Source organism: Sphaeroforma arctica (assembly GCF_001186125.1).
Source record: "Sphaeroforma arctica JP610 unplaced genomic scaffold supercont1.125, whole genome shotgun sequence".
Taxonomy (NCBI): domain Eukaryota; class Ichthyosporea; order Ichthyophonida; genus Sphaeroforma; species Sphaeroforma arctica.
The window spans coordinates 64,169-84,596 of NW_014040433.1; the positions used below are offsets into that span (position 1 = coordinate 64,169).

Sequence of the window (20,428 nt, forward strand, 5' to 3'; positions counted from 1 at the left end):
TATATTTCGACAGACTCACTCACACTCAATGTAGACGCATGCTTTGATATCCGCAGTTTTTCGTTGATAGTTTGTATTTGATGGCACTCGAGGTAGATAGAGATTCAGCTGTATTCCATGTCGAAAGCGTTACAATGGGGATAAAATACTGGATCGTGTACATTACTATCTCTACTGCAGACGAAACGCCTGCCGTGTCACTCCCAAACTCTGCGACGCATTAAATCATCGGGTGTGGTCCGGAACTCACCCTCTGATCCGCCCGAATGTACACTATCTGTCAAATATATACATCTTCTGATTACAAGCGCGGCTGAATTAAAAAATAAACTAGAAATTCTGATTTATGCAATACGGGGCCTCGTATGATAAATGTTTATGAATTTACTTGAGTGATGGGTTACACGTAATGCAGATAGGTACGGATATGATGTCTGCTCATCAGTTTGTATCTAATCTCAGTTAATGGTGTACTTTTTTCAACAACACTGGTGCAACATAGGTAGGGTCACTAATAGCTTTTGTTTGAATATGAACACTTATTTAAAAGAAAGAATGCTCATCAGTACTGAAAAACAAAAAATGACGAGATTAGTTCTAGGTCATCATTTATCTAATGATAGTAGTATTAGAGCCGGCAGATGGGCTGCATCAGAGCTAAGTGATGCTCAGCATTAATATGCGGTTCTGGACGTCTATATTCTCAGTTCTCTAATCGTGCTGGATATGGAACACTTAGTTCGCACTTTGATTGTTGCAGATAGAAAGAGACGTATGGATTCCTATTTGTTTTCAAGCACAGACATGTGTGCAGAGAGATAAATATGTATTAGCACGGAAGACATTTCATGTTATATATGCTTTTGCTGTTGGTAAGAAAACTGCGTGGGTCTAGGTGACGGGCAAACACAAAGCCATAGGCGTTCGTATCACAAATATGAACATACTGCATGAAGTACTGTAAATTGAAGATACAACTTATACTGTAAACGTCGGTCAAACGCGACAGTACTAACGGCTCAACGCGTAATGTTGTGAGACGTCCAACAGCTCCGGCAATATAACTTCAGAGGATCTTGTTGATGTTGAATAGGAAAACCTTTTCCTCTGACAACGTAGTAAGCCATTGCGTTGTATTTTGAAGAAAATTGGTTGCTTGTCGGGTTCTAGATCAAAATCTGGCCTTTTCACGATATAACCCGTGTGTTATATAATTCCTTTTTGGTTGTGTCGTGTCGCGCCACCTCTCAGAGACAACGTCTCCTTTCTGACGTGACCATACCGAGACGACCACCAAGGTAAGGAGCCTCGCGCAAAGTAATTTACGCGTACCATATTTACACAAAATCTAGTGCGCATATTTTTACTTCGCGCAGTATGATAGGTGAGGCGTATACACATAAAAATCAAGTAAACATATAAACAAAATGATTGGTGAGAGGCGTACAGGCACGGGCTCTATAAATTGCTATACAAAATCCATTCGCATTCATTTCGTAAACATTTTAAATGTCTGTCGTTTTAAATACATGATTACCTTGAGAACAAGAGGTGACAAGAAAATAGAGACTTATGCTTTCAGAACCTGGCAACACGGAAACGTAGGGGCATTACTATAAGTCTTTGAATTGAAGTAAGTGAGAAAGTGGTAGGTTGACAAAGTTAGAAATTAGCCAAGGATAGTAGCAATAGAGCCGGTAGATGGGCTGCACCAGAGCTGACTGATGCTCAGCTTTTATATACGTGTTACGACAAAATCAACATTGTACTTGATATTTCAGATACACTCACAGTTCGGTACCAACAATGGTACACAAACTTGAACATAAAGCTGTCATTGTGTCAGTTACAAGAACGAATGTCAGCTCAGCAATTAATTAGGTTTATACTACACATACGTGCGACACACATGACTAGGTAACGGATATAGCCTTCAGTAGAGGGATAAATAAAATCACTCTATACATGATATAATTGTTCGAACAGATTATGGGCCTACTTAGATTACCAGACTACAATAGTGTCTAAGAAACTCATTTGTACAAAACATAAACCACACATTACCGCACTCGACAAACACTCTTACAGGTCTACCGTACATTACACAACATAACTTTATTTGAAGTGTTTGATCTTCCCAAGAGCTTCGAGTTCTACGAGGAAGCTCTTGCCTTTGGCACCACCCACTGGGCAGACTGTGGAGACGAATTTATAAGACTCAAACCCTAAAAACCCTATACGGCCCAAAATATATTACGGCTCATATTTTGGCCGAATAATTGCAATAATATCTTAAAAGGGCACGTGGTAATTATTATACTATATACCCAATATGTAATATGATAATAAACTTACTTCTTTAGCAAATATATGTTCCAACAGTTATGGGCCTATATCGAATATATTTATTTTTATATACCTTATATACATCGCTTAGATTTCCACCCGAACTTCTCCCTTCTGATCTCCCACCCTTGATCCTTTGATTGACACTCTGATCTTCTGATCGACATTCTGATCTCTGATTCCCTCTCGCCAGTCCCCTGATTCACTATCGCCATGCGACTCCCTCCACCCACGGGCCAAATCCCCGTCACTACACTCTCCTCCTTCGATGGAGCCCAACGCTTCCAACTCGATTTCTTCCCAACACTTCAGCCAGACAACAATATCTCCCACGCCAACAACCACATTCAACTTGTCCGCACCATTATCTCTGCCGTTCTTGACACAAACGACAACCCTCACGTCAACAACACCGCCATCTACTTAGGTGCACAACTTGATGCAATCACTGCTATCACCGACCTCAACAACTATCACAAAGCCGCCACCGATGCACAAGCTGTCCTTACCCGTATTCGACATGACCGCGCCACGTTATCCGCCGAGCTTGATACCATCCGCGTCGAATCCGCTACACAAGCTGCATCCATTGCTACTCTTAATGCTGACCTTGCTCGCATACGTCACGAACGACGCACAATTCTCACTGAACGTAACACTGCCAATACCGCTCGCGATTTAGCCCTCTATAGAACAGACTTCACTCGCCACTGATCTCGATTGCATCCGCAACAAACGAGGCACACTCATCACTGAACGTGACCAGTTTACATCTGATTTTCATCGCATTCGCACTAAACGTGAACAGGTGCAATCCGACTGTTATGCCATAGCTGCACTGAACGTGAACAGGCGCAATTCGACTGTCATGCCATAGCTCTCGAACGTGATACCCTTCATCGCGATCTCACACGTACACAAGACATCAACGCCAACGCAACCACAGAACACACCGCTCTACAAAATGATCTCCCACGCTTCCGCCATGAGCGTGACTTATACCTCGAGGAGCGCGAAGAGGCCCGTTTCGAACAAATCCAAGCCCAAGAACAGTCTACTGCCTCCCCTGATGCTTACATCCAAACCGCTCACACTGCCCTCCGCAAAGCCCATGCCCTCGCTGAAGCCGACAATCAACGCTTGCGCACCGATCGCGACGCACCCCGTGCAAGCCTCACCCAACAGCAGCACGAACATTCCCAACTCTTACAGGAAGCACTCGCAGAGAACGAAGACCTCACCACTGCCGCCACTCAGCTCCACGACGAAACAACTCCAGGTTGCTCAGAGCAAGATTCGCAAGCTCGAACAACGCATCCCATCCGCCGCACCTCGGTCTCACCCAGCTTCCCCACTCCTAATACCGAACATCCCTAACAGTCGTGCCACCACTGGCAAAGCTCTTAAATATTCGAGCAACAACCCGGCTACGAAGCTTACCGAGGACTACAATTTCCCCAATTGGCATCGTCAACTCATACACATCCTTAAGTATGGCGTTCTCCACACTCTTCAACCTGCCTCCACTGCCGACTACTCCGAGAAAACCGTCGGCACCACCTTCTTATTCAAGTCACTCGGCAGCGGCCTCCCAGAACAGTATGGCACCTACCTCGACCAAGACCCTCATGTATTCTATCGCCGCCTTTGCAACGACGTCAACTCCATCACTATCGGTCGTATATGGGAGCTTCTTGTCCAACTTGTAACCCTCCCCAAGCAACCATTCCTCGACGACAGCATCGCCAAAGTCCACCTACTTCGCGACCAACTCAAAGGCCTCCATGCCGACACTCCTGAGTTCTATCACATCTGCAGTCTACTTCAACCCCTCCATGACGGCTTTGACATCGTTGCCCAAGACGTCATGGGTGCTACCGACCACACATACACCCCGCTATCGTCACTAAGATGAGCAATTATGCTACCAACAGCAAAACCATTCTCAGCATCAGCAGCAACTATGCCGTCGCCAGTGTCTCATACCACACTCCTTCCACGCCCCCAATCCCCGACCCCGCCGCGTTTCACTTGGTAAAGACCCTTCAGGCAACTGCTTTGCACGGCAGAAGCCCGGTCACGGCGCATATCCGCTGCTGGGACTCGTCTCACACTGGCTCACAATGCACTCTCCCTGGCCTCCCCAAGTGTACCAACTGCCGCAACTTCACCGGTCACACCACCATTGCATATCGCCGTACCTGAAGCCACGGGGTTCCTCACGTAGCCACATGCCCACCTCCAGTTCCTCCCCCTCCCGATCCACCCCTTGAACCGGTGTAGTACCATGTGAACACGCTTATCATCCGTGCAGAACCCAATCACTAATCTGTCATTGCTACAGCTCTCATCGACTCTGGCGCCGACATCTTTATTGTCACTTTCGCTGGCTCACTCTCTGATATCGAACACGGCCGCTTCGACATTGAGCTTGCCGGCGGCTCTCTCAACACCGCCTCCACTCGCGGTACTCTCCCCGGCCTCAGACCTGCCCTCATCCTCCCTGGCGCCAGTCACCCTATCCTACACGTCCGCCTCCAGTTCCTCCCTCTCCTGATCTACCCCTTGGACCGGTGCATTACCATGTGAACATGCTTATCCTCCGTGCAGAACTCAATCACCAATCCGTCATCGCTACAGCTCTCATCGACTCTGGCGCCGACATCTATATTGTCACTTTCGCCGACTCACTCTCTGATATCACGGCCGCTACGACATTGAGCTCGCCGGCGGCTCTCTCGTCACCGCCTCCACTCGTGGTACTCTCCCCGCCCTCGGTCCTGCCGTTATCCTACCTGACACCATTCAGCCTATCCTCTCCGTACGTAACATGCAGCGCAACGGTTACACCATCTTCTTTTCCGAAACCCTTACCCCCGATGGCCTTGCCCAATGCCTCATCACACGCAATGGCTCCATCGTTACCATCATCGACGAATCTGTCGGGCGCTACCATCTGAATACCTCCCAAGCGAACAGCCTCAACCTCCATCATGCCCGCTTTGGCCATCAATCCATCCGTACGACTAAAGGCATTGCCCACACCCACAATATCCCCATCCCTCCTCCTCTTACTGCGACGACTATCAACTCCACCCCACACTTTTCGATACTCACGTCCCCTAGGTCTTTGGTCCCGTTGACATCGACATGTTCGCTACTCAACACAACCACCAAGTCCCCATCTACTACACCCTTGACCACACCGATAAGACGACTCCTCTTCACGACGCGTACAAGCAGAACTGACGCCAGCCTACCAAGCGCCTCTACGGCAACCTCCCCTGGAAAGACTTCCCACGGGCCGCATGATCTGGCTGTTTCCTGTCAAACCTAAAGCTGCTTGGTGGCCCACTCTCATGTCTCATCTTCAGTCGCACGTCGAATTTATCCCCTCTTTTCCGCACACGTTTCTCCGCCGCCAACTAGACGGCACCCAAGACTTTGTCATCACTCCCAACTGGCTCTCTACGGGTGTCGCTATCTTCGGTCCTCAGGCTCATGCCGTCCCCATCCCTGCAGCTCTCCAGACCGCCATCGACGTCAGTCTCTTCCACACCGCCCCCCCCCCGCATGCTCTTGCATCGCATGTGTCCTTAGAAAAATACACAAGTTTTCCGTCAGCAATAAGTCCCGCACCTTCCCTGACATCGGCGCCGAATGGCAGGTCGATCTTGAAGACAAAGTTGAGCAGGGCTACGGTGGTCATGCATACACTATCCGCTTCTTTGAACGCTGCACCGGCCTTGAATATCAGGAACACCTGCGCGACAAAAGCGACGCTCACCTCGTCCTAGACCATTTCTACACATACATTAAAGTACAGGGTCGCGATCGTCTTTGCACCATCATTGCCAACCGTGGTGGTAATTTTTTTTGCCACCGAATTCAAACGCGTCAATCACCTCGCCCATGTGCAGATACTCTTCAACCCTACGAGTGACTCCGCCAAACACGGTGGTGTCAAACGCGTGTACCAGACCAACATGAACATTACACTCTGTATGGTCGTCCAGGCTCTCCAACCCTCCCACATATAGGCTGAGGCCAAATCCCATGCCTCCCACATCTGCAACATCTCCCCCCGTGCCTCCAACCCCAAGCGTCTCAGCCCTTACGCAGTCTTCTTTGGTCGCCCCGTTACTGCCATCGTCAAAGCACTTTGCGTATAAGGTTGTATGACCCTTAGCCATGACCACGGCAACACAGACAAGCTCCGTCCCAAATGCCGTGTTGACATCCTCATCACACATAACCCCTTCTCTACGCATGCCGACGAATATCGCATGCTTAACGTCGACGCTGGATACACCAGACCTGTCGACACGTCCAATTCAACGAGGTCATCTTCCCCTTATGGCACAACGTCGACTCCAAGTCCAAGCCTTACTTTACACCGGAACAGCCCTCCGTCATTGACACATATCCGACGTGGTCGAACTTGACCTTAGCATTTGGCAAGGCTCTTACACAGCACGCACAGGCAGCTCAGAAAGCTGCTGCTGATAAGAATCGCTTAGACGTCCCATCGTTTCGTGTCGGTCAGCAGGTAATGTATGCAGCGTCGCATACAACCCCTCCCCCCCCCTTTCCTAAAAATAAAAATATCGTAAATACAAAAAAGCTAAAAGTTTTAAAAATGCCGCAGTTCTTTTTACACGATAACTCATAAAAAAAAAGAACAGGATATATTTGGAAAAACTATGCAGGGAGCAATAGAGATTTGAACATGTTCGATTTTAGTCTTTGTGAATTTGTTTTTGAAAAATATATATAAATAAGTAAATATGGATAGATATCTAGAAATGTACCATCAGAAAGTTGTCAGTTGAAATATTAGACAGATGAAGTGATGAACTCTGAGGACTGGGAGTCTGAGTTTCTGGGAAGTTAAATGCTGACCTAAGTTGAATTTTAAGATTTTGAATTCGCTATAGGAATAAACTTTGTAGTTTTATTTTAAAAGATTGTCCTTGCCATTTTGTAAACTTGTATTTAATTGATTATGGGCTGGCTAATAATGTAGATACGAAATAAACCTCAAACCTTGGCAAAATGATATAAGCTATATAGTGGTTTCATTGGTTGTAAAAATTGACATTTTATACTCTGCTGAATGGAGGCACCGGGGGGCAGGGGCTGGGGCACTGGGGCGCTGGGGCGCTGGGCCTGGCCGCCTATGTACTACATAGCGCCCGGGGCAGTATAAAGTACAAAGTGCAAACTCAAAACTGCAAACGGGCAGGTGCAAACTGCAGAGTGCAAAGTGCAGACCAGGTCACCAGGGCCCCGCATTCGCAAGAGGGTCACCAACTCATCACCAGTTCACCACTCACGCTCGCTACAGAACTCTCTCTCTCTCTAAGTAAGAGAGAGAGAGAGTAGGAAGTTCAAACTGCAGAGGGCAGAGACTCCAGAGTACAGAGTCCAGAGTCCAGACTCCACCAGTAGAGTGGCAGACTCTGGTGACTGCAAACTGCAAACCTGCTCTGCAAAGTGAAAACAGTCAAAAATGTACACGGCAGTGCAAAGTGCAAAACTGCAAACAGCCAAATAAATAATGAAACAATCAACATCATGCAATCGCCAAACTGCAAAGGTTAAATATTTATGTACAGCCAGGTACATTTAGCACATATGGCCCTACATTCTGCAAACAACCCCCGAAGCACAAATGTGTCAGATATAATTTCATTGGTCAGTTTTCAAACATAAATTTGCTAAATTATAAATACTATAGATAATGGTAAACGATTGGGCAAAGAACATAGCCATATTTAAAAAAAGAGAGCGGAGATCGCTGAATAAATATATTTTACTCAGAGGCTAGCCCAGCCCTCCGTCCCTCACTCAGTGGCCTCGGCCTCAGGGCTCAGAGCCTCAACCCTTAGTAGACGCTGTCAGGCTCCAGCCTCCACGCCTTCTGTCCTTACAATTTTATTTCCTCAAGGAGTCCAAACTTCAGACTTCAAGGTCAGAGTCTCAGACACTCTCAGTATTTACTCTCAGGCGTTCAGCCGACTCCGCAGGTGTTTTTGTTTTGTTTTTTACAAAATAAATATATTGTAAAACTTGTGCTATTTAGGTTTATGTACAGAAACATATTTACATACTACCTTTTCTTTGGTTGGGTGAAAAGTGAATACTATTATTGTTTTACTGAAAAAAACAACATCAAAAAAGCAAAACACAAAGACATTTCATTTTCAGAAAAATAACCGGCTCTTGGGGCTCGGGGCTCGGGCCCTCTGTCCATCTCGGGCCTTCGGGGCGGGTGACGGTCTGACTTGTCGGCGGGTGACGGTCTGACTTGTCGAAGCAGTAGCAGGCGACACAGTAAACACACCCATTCTAAAATAGTGTCAGAGTAAAGCCGAAAGCGATCTACACAATACACACACGGTACATACACGTTATTTTCCGAAGAAAATGGTGGCATGATCTCATAGAGTCTCATACACCCACTTTTGGCTTTCATATCATTTGTAGCATTGTCGTGCCTGAGATCCCGAGAGCCAGGTAATCTGCCAGTATACAGCCTATCATCTAACGATATATATTTTTAATTATTTAACGTTGAGCAAGGATTCTCGTCGTCACACTCGCACTTCACGTTCGCGGTGTTACCCAAGAACTAGCAACCTAGGAGACCACCTTTCTAGTTCCAAATCATATCACATATAACGCATACACATAGTTGCTAGCTGTTACACAGATAGACTAATTGCATTACATGACTACTGATACATAAGCTAACTTTCTTTCACAGTATATAATATAAAATGATAAGTACAATTCTCACATGCGCCGCCGTAGTCGCATTCGCGCCTCATTGTCTAGCGCAGCCACATTCCGGTACGGTCGGTAGTAATGCACACTCGTCGGCTGACGTTCGTAGAGATGAAGATTTTACATATCCGCAAGCTCGTATAATGAACGGAGATTCACAAGTAGAAGTTATACCGTACATGGCGGCCCTTAGGAATGTCCAGAGATTTAATAACGGGCGAATTCAGGTATTGTGTATTCTATTTTTACTTTGTTCGATATCGGATGTTCACTATTCACGATGCAGCAAACTTGTATGTGGGTTTAAACACCAGCGAAAGTTATAAACATAGAAAGCTGGTTATTTGTACAATAATTTTGATTTTCAAATTGTGGGAACTACAATCTATACTGATTTGGGTGTGGCAGTGCGTCTATACAGATTTTGTGTGTGGCTGTGATGATAGTCTTTTGTTGTCGACCGGAAAATTATGCGAGACACGGCATCTCGAATTTGTGCTCGTGGATTTGACATCGATCGTATCTGCAAGTCTGTAGGCGCTATCATGATATTTTTCTACAGATACTTTCATGCCTTGCCAGAACGTGACATGTATTGTCACGCCTGCTAGAAACATTTTAGGTGTGGTTTGATGTGTCATTCTAGGATATGCATGGGCATATCGATCGGATATTCCATTAGTTTGTCCATGTCGAGGGCATATTTAGACACGTGTATGTACATACAGATATACATATATTTTAAGCCATTTATTTCACCCGGAGAGTTGCAGAGATGAGGCTAGTATTCTCTGTGGCGAATTGAAATTATACAATTTCATGAGTGCTGTCGGGTATTCAAGACTCTATAAGAATGTACTCTGCGATTACACCTGTGTATTTTAATTGTAGTATTTTCAGTATATCGCCTAGTATTGATGCCAGTGGATGCTCGTTTACAACGAGCTGTAGTTCCCTGGGTTGTTTATTCAACACAAACCAGACACCGTATGTATACGTATATCACATGTGTATGTACTATCGTATTCTGAGGGAAAGTCTGATCATACAAATGTGTACTACATATATTGAGTGTGTATTTACCATACCTGCGACTCCGTTCCTTTACCAGATATGTAGTGTAAATGGAAGAATTCGTTCACTACTCGCGATAGTTAGCCTCAGTATTTTGCTGTCTTTTTCTATTTTTCTAGCGAGTATACGATCACATTGCCAACGACAATTGTCTGCGGGCACTCACATTAACTAATTCGACCGCACCCTTCCAAATTGTTCTCCAAGGAGTGTCTTGTCCAAAATTGCTACAGTCAGGGGATCAATAGTGATTATATCGATTTTACTAATTTGGTATCTATGTACTCGTGACTGAAACAGATAAAGACGTACTGTGGGGCGTCTTTAATACACAAAGATTGGATTTTAACAGCCGGCCATTGTGTCGAGACCGACGGGGTGTCAAATACACACGGAAATGAGGCCTGGATTGGATGCCTCGATCTAACGGAATCGGACACCTGTGTTGTGAGAGAAATTGTGGAGTACAAGGTATGTAAGTTATCAACCTAGGCATACTGACCCAACTATATGTGATTCGTATTAGAGAACCGATTAAAAATGCAGTCACTATCGAGTACACAATTTTTTTTAATGCTATTGAGTAGGTATTCTTTTATGCTATTATTGTGCATGTTTGTATCGCCACAAGGCACATCGGGGTACATCGGCTGTAAAACTCAGTTATAAAGCTTGTTGCACGTTATTGATCTTCAGTCATGCTATCCAGATAGAGTTTCAAATCATGTAAAACGACAGTACAGCTCAGCTCATCTGCATGAAATCTCTTACTTTAATGCAGTGCCACGAGGAATTTATGTTCGATACGATAGAAGGAGTACACAACGACATATGTGTGATGAAACTGAACGAGTCTGTGACAGATCTGGAGGTTGCCACAATGAACGACTTACCGTAAGTGGGGCGAGTTTCGTATTTTTATTACATTCTAATCATTGAGGCGAGTTTCATATGCAATTCTGTCTCAGATGTTTCTGTTTGGCTCTATCTATCGGCGCGTGAATGGCATATGCAGGTGATACCTAATCCCCCAATCCCTTTTCTGTCACCGTTTTGAATATTTTGTCGGGTACTTGAAATTCAAATCACGTATCTGGGTCCTACTGCACTCGGCAAGAAAATTTTGTCTGTGCAAGCGTTCGCTTCGGCACGTATCTGGTCGCGATTATTTGCTGTGGGTCTTGTTTCTCTTTGTTGCGATAATGTGGTAATGTCACACGCAGGCGTAGCTCGGGACATGTATGGGTGCAGCATAGATTGCGTTTTGTATCTCTTTGTAGACGTGGGCAATTTCCGTGAAAAACGACAAATCCACAGGAGCACAATCGGTGCTTCATGTATATGTAGCCGGACTGTTCTTGAATTGAACTCAATCAGGGACCTTTGTTTGTTTTCAGTCTGATTTCCATGGTATGCATGTGTCATGCCAGTTTGTGTCGTCTCATCTCGTTGCGGAATCGTTGATTTTGAACGCTTTTCAGTCAAGAACCAATCGATCCGATCGATATCTTCTCATCGTCCGAATTTTTGTTCCTCTCACAGGGCCAATGAAGTAGCGGGTACAAACACCACAGTGGTAGGGTTTGGTACGCTAAGCGAGAATTTAGGCGCCTCTTCGCAATTGCAGACAGTGGACCTCCCGTTGCAACCCACCGCCGTCTGTGAGAATACATTCAATTATAATAATAAGGTCTTTTTCCTTCCTGACGAGATGATGTGTGCAGGATACAGGACCGGGTTTTTCGACGCCTGTCTTGGAGACAGGTAGATACACAGTGTCACCTCTGCGTGTTTAAACCTTGTTAAAATGTTCAAACCTTGTTACAAAATATTTGGTTTGTTAATATGCTGTGAGTTGTTTCTCCAAAGTGATTGGTTTATTGTTCATTTAATTTTGCTTTTTGACTAGATTCTTTTCGTTCTCGACGGTCATCTAAACCCACACCGTTATATATCCACCATAGTGGAGGCCCGCAGTTTGTACAAAACTGGACGCAGCCGCAGATCGGTATTGTGAGTTGGGGCGATGGTTGCGGTCGTCCAGACAAGTACGGCGTGTACACAAGGGTGTCGCATTATATTGATTGGATCCAGGCCACTACCGGCACACCGATTCAGCGTATGTCCTATCAAAGTTGAATGTGTATATACCTTTATATCCTGGGCTGCAAACTGAATAATCGGAATTTTGTTCTCAATGAACGGAGTTTATTATCTATGAACGGGGTTCGTGTAAATTGTCCACTTTCATCAGGTGACAATGTCAAGCCAGTGCCGCTCTTGCTGTATTGAAGTCAGCTGTTGTCGAATTCGAATTCGAATTCGAATCTGAATTTGACTTCCAGGCCGAATCACTTTTTAAATGGCCTGACCCACACTCACACATTCTGATCATCATATACTGGCAATCGCTACTCTCTTCTCTCACCACGAAATAAATAGTTGCCTCTCTGGACGGAGGGCTCTCGTACGAGGAAGACTTACCTGCAACGACGCCGAAAGACACATCTGCGACTGAGTCTTCCACCCCGGTACCCTCAGCCAGCAGCGAAGCTCTGGTTACGACCTCTCCCCTTCACAGTGCATCTCCCAGTGCCGTGGTATGTTAGTTTGTGCGCAGCTGTTTTCATGTTAAAGACACGTGGTCACAATTCCCGTCGTGCTTCTCCCAGTATTGTGACAGATATCGAAGTTCACGTTACAGACCTTAGATTTTGTTTGTACCTTGATATGATGTATTTGTTGACGATTTGGATCTTGAAATCTATTGACCTGCCAGTTCATTATCAGGTGGGATCAGTCATATGATCCACAGTGCCATGTTTGTTTACAGACTCATTTGGTAATCACGCCTACGTCGAAGTACCTTGGTCACACTGATGGCTACGTACTTCATACATACTCTGGTAGACCTTTTTATAGCACACCGTGTTCTGATATATTTTTGGTGTCTGTAAATTAGTTTGATGTACTTCTGAACTGAGTAGGTAGCTAGAACTTCTCGGTAGTGACTGCCACTTCGAATTTTGCAATTGAAGTATACAGGTTTGCACATTTTGTTTGGGCACACTCTGGTTTGTAACAGTATGCTCGAAACCAATTTACTCTAAGCACCACGGCTGGTCCTACACATATCACACACCGCAATCACTCATATGACTAAAAGCAGGTGATGCGATCAGCCTCGATTATCCGACATTAAACAAAGTTTCGCTCGACACAACTGGTTGTTTTGTAGTTCTATTTCTGATAGTGATCAAACCTTTCAACACTACGGACTATTTCACAGGCGACGCCGGCAACGCTTACCTTGACCGCAAACGGAACGAGCAATGCACAGGGTGTTCTTGAAGTTCAAACTCCTCAGGAGTTCCCTGCCTGGTGCACCGAAAGCACGTGTATTGCTGTCGAGAGCGCTTTGCCAGCTGACTATCCGGCTGGTACCCTACAGTTCCGCAGCTTCAACGTGACGTAAGTATATGACGCATACATATGTCGCAGCTTGATATACGTTTATGTATCTATGGGATACGTATGCGACGTGTTTCAGAGTTTTAGGCGCATCATGGAGAGGGGTTTGGGAGTATCCGTCTGCAGCACGGCCAGGTATTCATTGTCGTATCATAAGGTTATAAGTCGCGACTGCCTCTGTCGCCCACAGTTGGATCAAACACATTCGAACTGTCTAATACAGGTATATGTCTTACTTGTGATACTAAATCTGTTTTTTTGCCTGTCTCACTTTTATACAGCGCTGGCGACACTTCCATAATCGGTTATAAAGGGCCCGCGGATACCGCACTAACTGTTACTACAGGATCAAGTACGTATTTGTTTTTAAACGTAGGTAGTTTTCGAGTAAAGTTCTGTTTTCATTCTCATGACCCGCTTCTAAATCAGTCACTGCTATTTGACACATGACTGTATAACGCATATGAATATGCATGTCGAAGTATCAATTGTAGGTCCTGACGTTTAAGTGAAGGGTACTAATCTATTCATTCTCTACTATACCTTAACAGATGGAGGTGGGGAATTACTGGTAACCTTGGGTCCGGTAGTCAATGACACTTACACGTACGAGTATGCCTCCTGCAATAACTCCACACAGGAAATCTATGTCAACTTCCTTATACCTGAAAATACTGTCGGCGGAAGGGTGAATATTTGGTTTGTAGAATCTGAGGGTTGTATCGCGAGGTAGCTTTGAAGGATAAATTATCATGATAGTATTGTTGTGAAAGGTTATTATATATGTGTATATAAAAATACATGTTATTTAAGCTTATGAATAGTAAATAATAAAGTATTTATTGTGTCGTTAGAATTCTTTTGGGCCATGGTGCATTTTAAGACCTGAAGTTCAGGTGACTGTGGCATCTTCGATTGTGATCAACTATTTTTTTGTGTGCCGCTCATTGCTTTATTCGGGGAACAGGATAGGCCTATTCAGCATATTAGCAGCAGTCGAAGTGGTAGAAAAAACAGTAGAGGGCGTACTTCTCCTTCTGTTGAACAAGCGAGGCATCCATGGGAAGAAAATGCACAAACTTCCAGTGCACTGCAGGCGTAGAGGGCCTTCTAAAAACCAAGTGAACAGTTTACGGGGAGATATGTTGTCCCGACTTGTATGGCGCACTAGGCGTAGGCGTGAAGCGCGTCCCGATTGATGAGCGAATCATTCATAGATAACTCTGAATTACATCAATTTCCGATAGTAGAGGGTCTTTTAATAAACAAGTTTTTGAGATATATTGCCCCAACTGCACTGGGATAACGTTTGCTGTAAACGTTGTTTGTGTAGTTGTACTGTTATATAATTTGCTGTAAACGTTGTTTGTCTAGTTGCACTGTAATGCCATTTGCTGTAGACGTTGTTTGTCTAGTTGTACTGTAGTGACATTTGCTGTAAACGTTGTTTGTCTAGTTGCACTGTAATGGCATTTGCTGTAAACCTTGTTTGTTTAGTTGCACTGTAATGACATTTGCTGTAAACGTTGTTTGTCTAGTTGCACTGTAATAACATTTGCTGTAAACGTTGTTTGTCTAGTTGCACTGTAGTGACATTTGCTGTAAACGTTGTTTGTCTAGATGTACTGTTATAAAATTTGCTGTAAGCGTTGTTTGTCTAGTTACTGTAATGACAACTGCTGTAAACATTGTTTGTCTAGTTGTACTGTAATAACATTTGCTATAAACGTTGTTTGTCTAGTTGCACTGTAGTGACATTTGCTGTAAACGTTGTTTGTCTAGATGTACTGTTATAAAATTTGCTGTAAACGTTCGTTGTCTAGTTGCACTGTAATAACATTTGCTGTAAACATTGTTTGTCTAGTTACTGTAATGACAATTGCTGTAAACATTGTTTGTCTAGTTGTACTGTAATAACATTTGCTGTAAACGTTGTTTGTTGTGTTGCACTGTTATAACATTTTCTGTAAACAGTGTTTGTCTAGTTGCATTGTTGTAACATTTGCTGTGAACGTTGTTTATTAACGTTTGCTGCCTATCTGTCAGTTTTATTAGTGTGATATGCCATAAAAACCGGAGTGAAAAACCACAAGGCTGCTGATCTAGATCGTAAAGCAAGCGTTTCGTATTTGAAAGAACCAGCGCGGCGACCAATAGTGGCCAGTTGGATCAGCGCGAATTGATATCCGCATATCCATCTTTATAATCAAAATCCATGTATACTTCTCGATAATCAATATCCATATATACTTCTCCGTCTAAATCTGTACAGACATCGTATCTAATTCTAATTTATATGCGTTTCTTCCCGTCTTTCAGATCCGTTCCACCCCGATTTGCACACCCCACAGCAGTAGGCGTGGGCGTAAGGAATATACTCATCAGGGGCAGACCACAACTCAAACATACAATGAGATTGTGCTGTAGCTCTTTACCAATGAACGCTTCCCGGAACAGGACCACAGGCAGATATTTGATCACGGCCAAGCCTAAGGGGCCAGCAACGATCGTGCCAAGCATGATGTGGTTCCCATTGACGAGATCGGAAGCGTACAGTGTGTAGATCCCATACAGAGCGAAGGGCAAGTTTAACATAGCACTACTCGCCACACCAGGAACATACCGCAGGTAGTACACTGATGGAATGATGTGCAGGAAGAGAGCACCACTGGCTAAAAAGATTAAGTTGAATAGCAGTGCAATAGAGCGACGTGACGTGGGGAGTACGAAAGAGAGTGGCAGCAGCATCATAAGGCTCCACTCGTAGATGTTTTCCCACAGTATAGTCTCAAGATCATACGGACATGTACCAGACATGATGTAGACGTACTTCACGGTGGGGTGCTCCACTATCGCCGCTTCACAATCAAAGATCTTCTCTGATAGGAATTGCACATACGCATGCCTCTCCTTGTGCAGCAGATCAAAACCATACGACTCGACACATCTGAGTCCTACCATTGCACTGCAAAATAGACACAGCCATGTCAGCCATTCGCGCGCATCATGGGTCAACTTGACGTACGGCGGGGCTAGCATGAATGGGATCCCAGCTATTAAGAAACCACCAATGAAGAGAGCCCAGGTGCTCGTTAGAAAACGGTAGCCGTACGATGATTGATCCAAGCCTCCTGAGAAGATCGGAATGAATTGCAAACAATGAATATCAAGGATTGGGAAAATCGAATAGTCATTTCCGTCGTCTGGAAAGTATGTCACATGCATTGGGATATAAACATATAAACATATATATATATATATATATATAGGTTTAGTACCTAGTATATATATATATATATAGTATTACGTACTGTATATATATATATATATATAATATACTATATATATATATATATATATATAGCGGGTTCTTAGATCTATACACCCGGTCGCAATTTCGTGTACATGAACGTTGAAAAACATTTTACAAATATGTATCTCCTTCTTGAAAGTTTACTTGGGCTTCCGTAAATACATACCTCCATGTAGTACCCCTCCGACGAGACTCCAAGCCAGGAGTACACCCACTAGCGGTAAATATACAGCCTTGGTCAGCATTCTGGCCGGTATATCAGGTGCCTTCGGATTAGCATCGTATCCACCTAACGACGACATCGTGTATGGAGTAATGAGCGCTAGTACGTGACCGGATCAAATTTGAAGTGCACTTTTTGAATTTCCCCCATTTTGGTGAAAATGGCAAAAAATATGACACGAGCGAGAAAGGTAAAAAGTAAAAACAACCCTTGTACAAACCGAAAGACCTACAGCTGTGGATTGCAATGCGATATTAAATAAATTTAACACAAGTCGTGTAAAAGGGTTTTAGTACACAGGTTTGTTGAACGTGTTTATTGGTAACCAGTACCCATGTGATCGAGCTATTTTCATATACGTGTAAAGAACAGTTTTTTTTTTTTGCGTTCTCATAATTGAGGTGTTGCTACTAATCTATCACAGAGAGAAAAGATTTAGCACTTCATGCTCCTACTGTTTTTTGTGTGGGCACATTTCTTATGTCCTTGAATAAAACCGTCTCGCTTGTGATGAGCTGACTTGATATCACCTTAGATCCTCAAGAGTATTATATGCTTACGACGGAGCACTCAAATATTGCACGACCTGCTTCATGGTCTACGAGCACTGGTATCGGTATTAGACACGTGCAGCATTGGTTCGTTCCTGTATGTTCTCTCGATACTACACTATGTGTTCCAGCCTCCAAAAATATCTCTTACTAGATGAGTCGAATTATTACCAGCCTAAAGTATGATACACTCACGACAAAGCACTCAAATAGTGCACGACCTGCTCCATGGACCAGCGAATATTTGGGTCGGGGTCACACATATTTAGCAGTAGTTCTTGAATGTCTCCGTCGATACTACACCAGGTGTCCCAGTCACCAAATGTGTCTCTCCGTAGATAATGCAGATAACCAATATCGGTCTCATGTGCGAACTGGAAGGGCAGCCTTGAGGTAGACATTGAATACATGGTAATGCCCAACGCCCAAACATCAGACTTATACAAATCGAAATGCCAGTTGTATATGTTTACTCTGCTTCGCGCAGTGTGTGTCGCGCTTACTATTTCTGGTGCTAAATACGTGATCGTACCACACTGTAGTATTTCTACCGGGAGTTCTGCAACTTGGCTTTCGCCCAGGTCTAAGAGCTTCAGTGTTCGCCCAGACGACATCATACAGACGTTGTCTCCCTTGATATCTCGGTGTGCGACCCCTTTCGAGTGCATATGCATGACTGCAGCAGCTAACTGTCGGCTGTAGTGTAAGAATTCCTCACGCCCGAAACCAGTTGGGGCGACGGTAAGTCTGTCTACCAGAGATCCATCATCGCAGAACTCCATAACCAGACAGGCTTGCTGATTTATATCATCGTAAAATAAATCATACGCCTGTGCCACATTGGGATGCTCTCCAATAGCCGTATATATTTCGTACTCGTGGCGGGCGATGCTTGAGAGATCAGTATTGAATTTCTTAACAGCTGCAGTTTTCCTCAAATGCGTATCGTACACTTTATAGATAGATCCCGACACACTCTCATGCAGTATTTGTTCGTTGAGGAAACGTGGAGACGCAGCGTCGAGTGTATCGTTACTCATAGTAAGCATTGCAAGTAATTCAACTATAATAGATGGGGAAACGTTAGGTAGTAGGCCCGATTTGGTCCTTATCGCTGACACTAACATGTTGAAACCTTGAAGTACTGTATATAGCCAATATGATTAAGAGATCTCTCTTATATATGTATTCATTTTTATAAATTCAGGACAATAGCATTGCGACAATTTTCTTTTCTGCGGAATTGGAGTGCCTCCAGGGTGTCTTCCGAGGTGTCGGCATTTTTATTTAACATTTATGCACCGAATTAGGCAATTCCATATCGCAGTATTTTAAATTGATATCAACTCAGTTACTCTACCACTCTACAGTTGGGCCATAACTTGGAGACTGTTCGAAGAGCGGATCTAAATGAGTAAACTTTTCTGAATTTGAATAAAGTCCATACGAACGGCAAATTGGAATTCGAGATTTTTCACCATCAAGCATTTTATCATTCTTATGACTTTTATTCACACTGGGGGAAATTAAATACGATTTTAATCGGCATGTTGCACTTGTGAGTGAGTTGAGATCCTTTATTTCGATTTGCATCCTCATTTAACGCGGTACTTTACACCCTATTGGTACATTTCCCCTGTTTGTGCACTAAACGCACACTATAAAGATTAACAGATGTTATCTGCGAATTTCCCCGAAGCGCCGCTATGCATATGGGCACTTTATCAAGGCATGCACACAAGGGAGTACACACCCTGTGTTGACTGCCATATGTGGCGGGAATTCATGTGCCCGCCTAAGGCCATTTGTATGTACATATTAGAAACGTCTCTCAGTAGCTTCCGCATCGCATCAGCACCATATCATGCTTATGCTCTCTTCTAATTGCTTGTGTTTTCAGTGCACAGATGAATTAAAGGGCGCACTGATTCAATCTTACACACCCTTCTACAAGTACCGGCTCGTTCCAGGATTGAGTTTATCATTAATACCACCAGTGTCGCCTCTTTCGAATCTCGATTGGCAGAAAGTGCAGATTTCCTTCCATTCTTATATGGTGTATATATCACCACGACTGATGGGTGCACGCGAGTATAAATAGTACATCTTTGGCTTCGGCTTCCGAACGGCAATGTCAATTTAGAGCAAAATATATACGCTTACAAAATTTCATTTCCTTTGCTATCCGCAGACAATACTTCCAACACTCCCAATATTGTGGTCTCAGGCGGGCGTGGCCAGTATTTTGACAATGTTCATTGCGGGTATGATGATAGCCAGTATAGTCTTTCTGCGTACTGTCGTGTGATCAAGTACATATTCTTATAATCACGCGGCATATGGTAGCGCATCAATGATGAACCCTTTCCGCACTTTCAAATAATGAAAGGACTCATACTTGCGCGATAAAGGTGTGCTTGTGCGTGTGATGTGTGTATGCATAGAGACGGCAAGAATGGTAAGTTTGCAGTGTCTCAAATCTTCTTTCCCATGGTTCTGGGAATCCACAGGTTGTAAGATTGTGTAGGGGCCGTGCCGTGCCAAATTGCAGGATGGGTGCTGGCGATAACAGCTAGAAATGTACCATGCAGCCTCGGATAGGTACTAGCGCGTGCCGAGCGTTCGAAAGCATCTCCAAAGTGTGCCTCCATAACTTAATAG

The 20,428-nt window shown here is 44.2% G+C and overlaps 6 protein-coding genes across 7 annotated transcripts; 3 read left to right on the forward strand and 3 right to left on the reverse strand.

Moving 5' to 3' along the window:
- Window positions 1–2,559: 2,559 nt before the first annotated feature.
- On the forward strand, window positions 2,560–3,060 carry SARC_02712 (hypothetical protein; the record flags this gene model as incomplete). Its single annotated transcript, XM_014303511.1, has 1 exon — window positions 2,560–3,060. One exon carries the CDS (start codon window positions 2,560–2,562, stop codon window positions 3,058–3,060), a length of 501 nt encoding a protein of 166 aa, XP_014158986.1.
- Window positions 3,061–3,310: 250 nt separating this feature from the next.
- Window positions 3,311–4,261, forward strand: SARC_02713 (hypothetical protein; the record flags this gene model as incomplete). Its single annotated transcript, XM_014303512.1, has 1 exon — window positions 3,311–4,261. The coding sequence occupies one exon, from the start codon at window positions 3,311–3,313 to the stop codon at window positions 4,259–4,261; it is 951 nt and encodes a 316-aa protein (XP_014158987.1).
- A 1,510-nt stretch (window positions 4,262–5,771) lies between these two features.
- Window positions 5,772–6,617, reverse strand: SARC_02714 (hypothetical protein; the record flags this gene model as incomplete). Its single annotated transcript, XM_014303513.1, has 3 exons — window positions 5,772–5,941; window positions 5,986–6,109; window positions 6,252–6,617. 3 exons carry the CDS (start codon window positions 6,615–6,617, stop codon window positions 5,772–5,774), a joined length of 660 nt encoding a protein of 219 aa, XP_014158988.1.
- Window positions 6,618–8,935: 2,318 nt separating this feature from the next.
- Window positions 8,936–14,958, forward strand: SARC_02715. 2 transcript variants are annotated; one of them, XM_014303514.1, is made up of 9 exons: window positions 8,936–9,362; window positions 10,510–10,680; window positions 10,991–11,103; window positions 11,752–11,973; window positions 12,174–12,328; window positions 12,652–12,809; window positions 13,499–13,680; window positions 13,962–14,032; window positions 14,232–14,958. In XM_014303514.1, the coding sequence occupies exons 1-9, from the start codon at window positions 9,129–9,131 to the stop codon at window positions 14,411–14,413; spliced, it is 1,488 nt and encodes a 495-aa protein (XP_014158989.1). In that variant the 5' UTR covers window positions 8,936–9,128; the 3' UTR covers window positions 14,414–14,958. The 2 variants fall into 2 exon arrangements, with proteins under 2 accessions (XP_014158989.1, XP_014158990.1); XM_014303515.1 differs by having other exon boundaries at window positions 12,652–13,680.
- Window positions 14,959–15,677: 719 nt separating this feature from the next.
- On the reverse strand, window positions 15,678–17,330 carry SARC_02716 (hypothetical protein). Its single transcript, XM_014303516.1, has 2 exons — window positions 17,160–17,330; window positions 15,678–16,811 (listed from the first exon to the last, which is right to left on the reverse strand). The coding sequence occupies exons 1-2, from the start codon at window positions 17,293–17,295 to the stop codon at window positions 15,973–15,975; spliced, it is 975 nt and encodes a 324-aa protein (XP_014158991.1). The 5' UTR covers window positions 17,296–17,330; the 3' UTR covers window positions 15,678–15,972.
- A 187-nt stretch (window positions 17,331–17,517) lies between these two features.
- SARC_02717 (serine/threonine protein kinase) lies at window positions 17,518–18,906 on the reverse strand. The gene has a single exon (XM_014303517.1). The coding sequence runs from the start codon at window positions 18,892–18,894 to the stop codon at window positions 17,959–17,961; it is 936 nt and encodes a 311-aa protein (XP_014158992.1). The 5' UTR covers window positions 18,895–18,906; the 3' UTR covers window positions 17,518–17,958.
- Between the last annotated feature and the right edge of the window lie 1,522 nt (window positions 18,907–20,428).

Coding starts and splice junctions, on each gene's coding strand:
- SARC_02715 (XM_014303514.1), top strand. CDS start 9,129: ATGATAAGTACAATTCTCACATGCGCCGCCGTAGTCGCATTCGCGCCT. Junction 11,104..11,751: donor GCCACAATGAACGACTTACC/GTAAGTGGGGCG, acceptor TTCCTCTCACAG/GGCCAATGAAGTAGCGGGTA. Junction 13,681..13,961: donor TTCCGCAGCTTCAACGTGAC/GTAAGTATATGA, acceptor ACTTTTATACAG/CGCTGGCGACACTTCCATAA.
- SARC_02717 (XM_014303517.1), bottom strand. CDS start 18,894: ATGTTAGTGTCAGCGATAAGGACCAAATCGGGCCTACTACCTAACGTT.
- SARC_02716 (XM_014303516.1), bottom strand. CDS start 17,295: ATGTCGTCGTTAGGTGGATACGATGCTAATCCGAAGGCACCTGATATA. Junction 16,812..17,159: donor CGGAGGGGTACTACATGGAG/GTATGTATTTAC, acceptor CGATCTTCTCAG/GAGGCTTGGATCAATCATCG.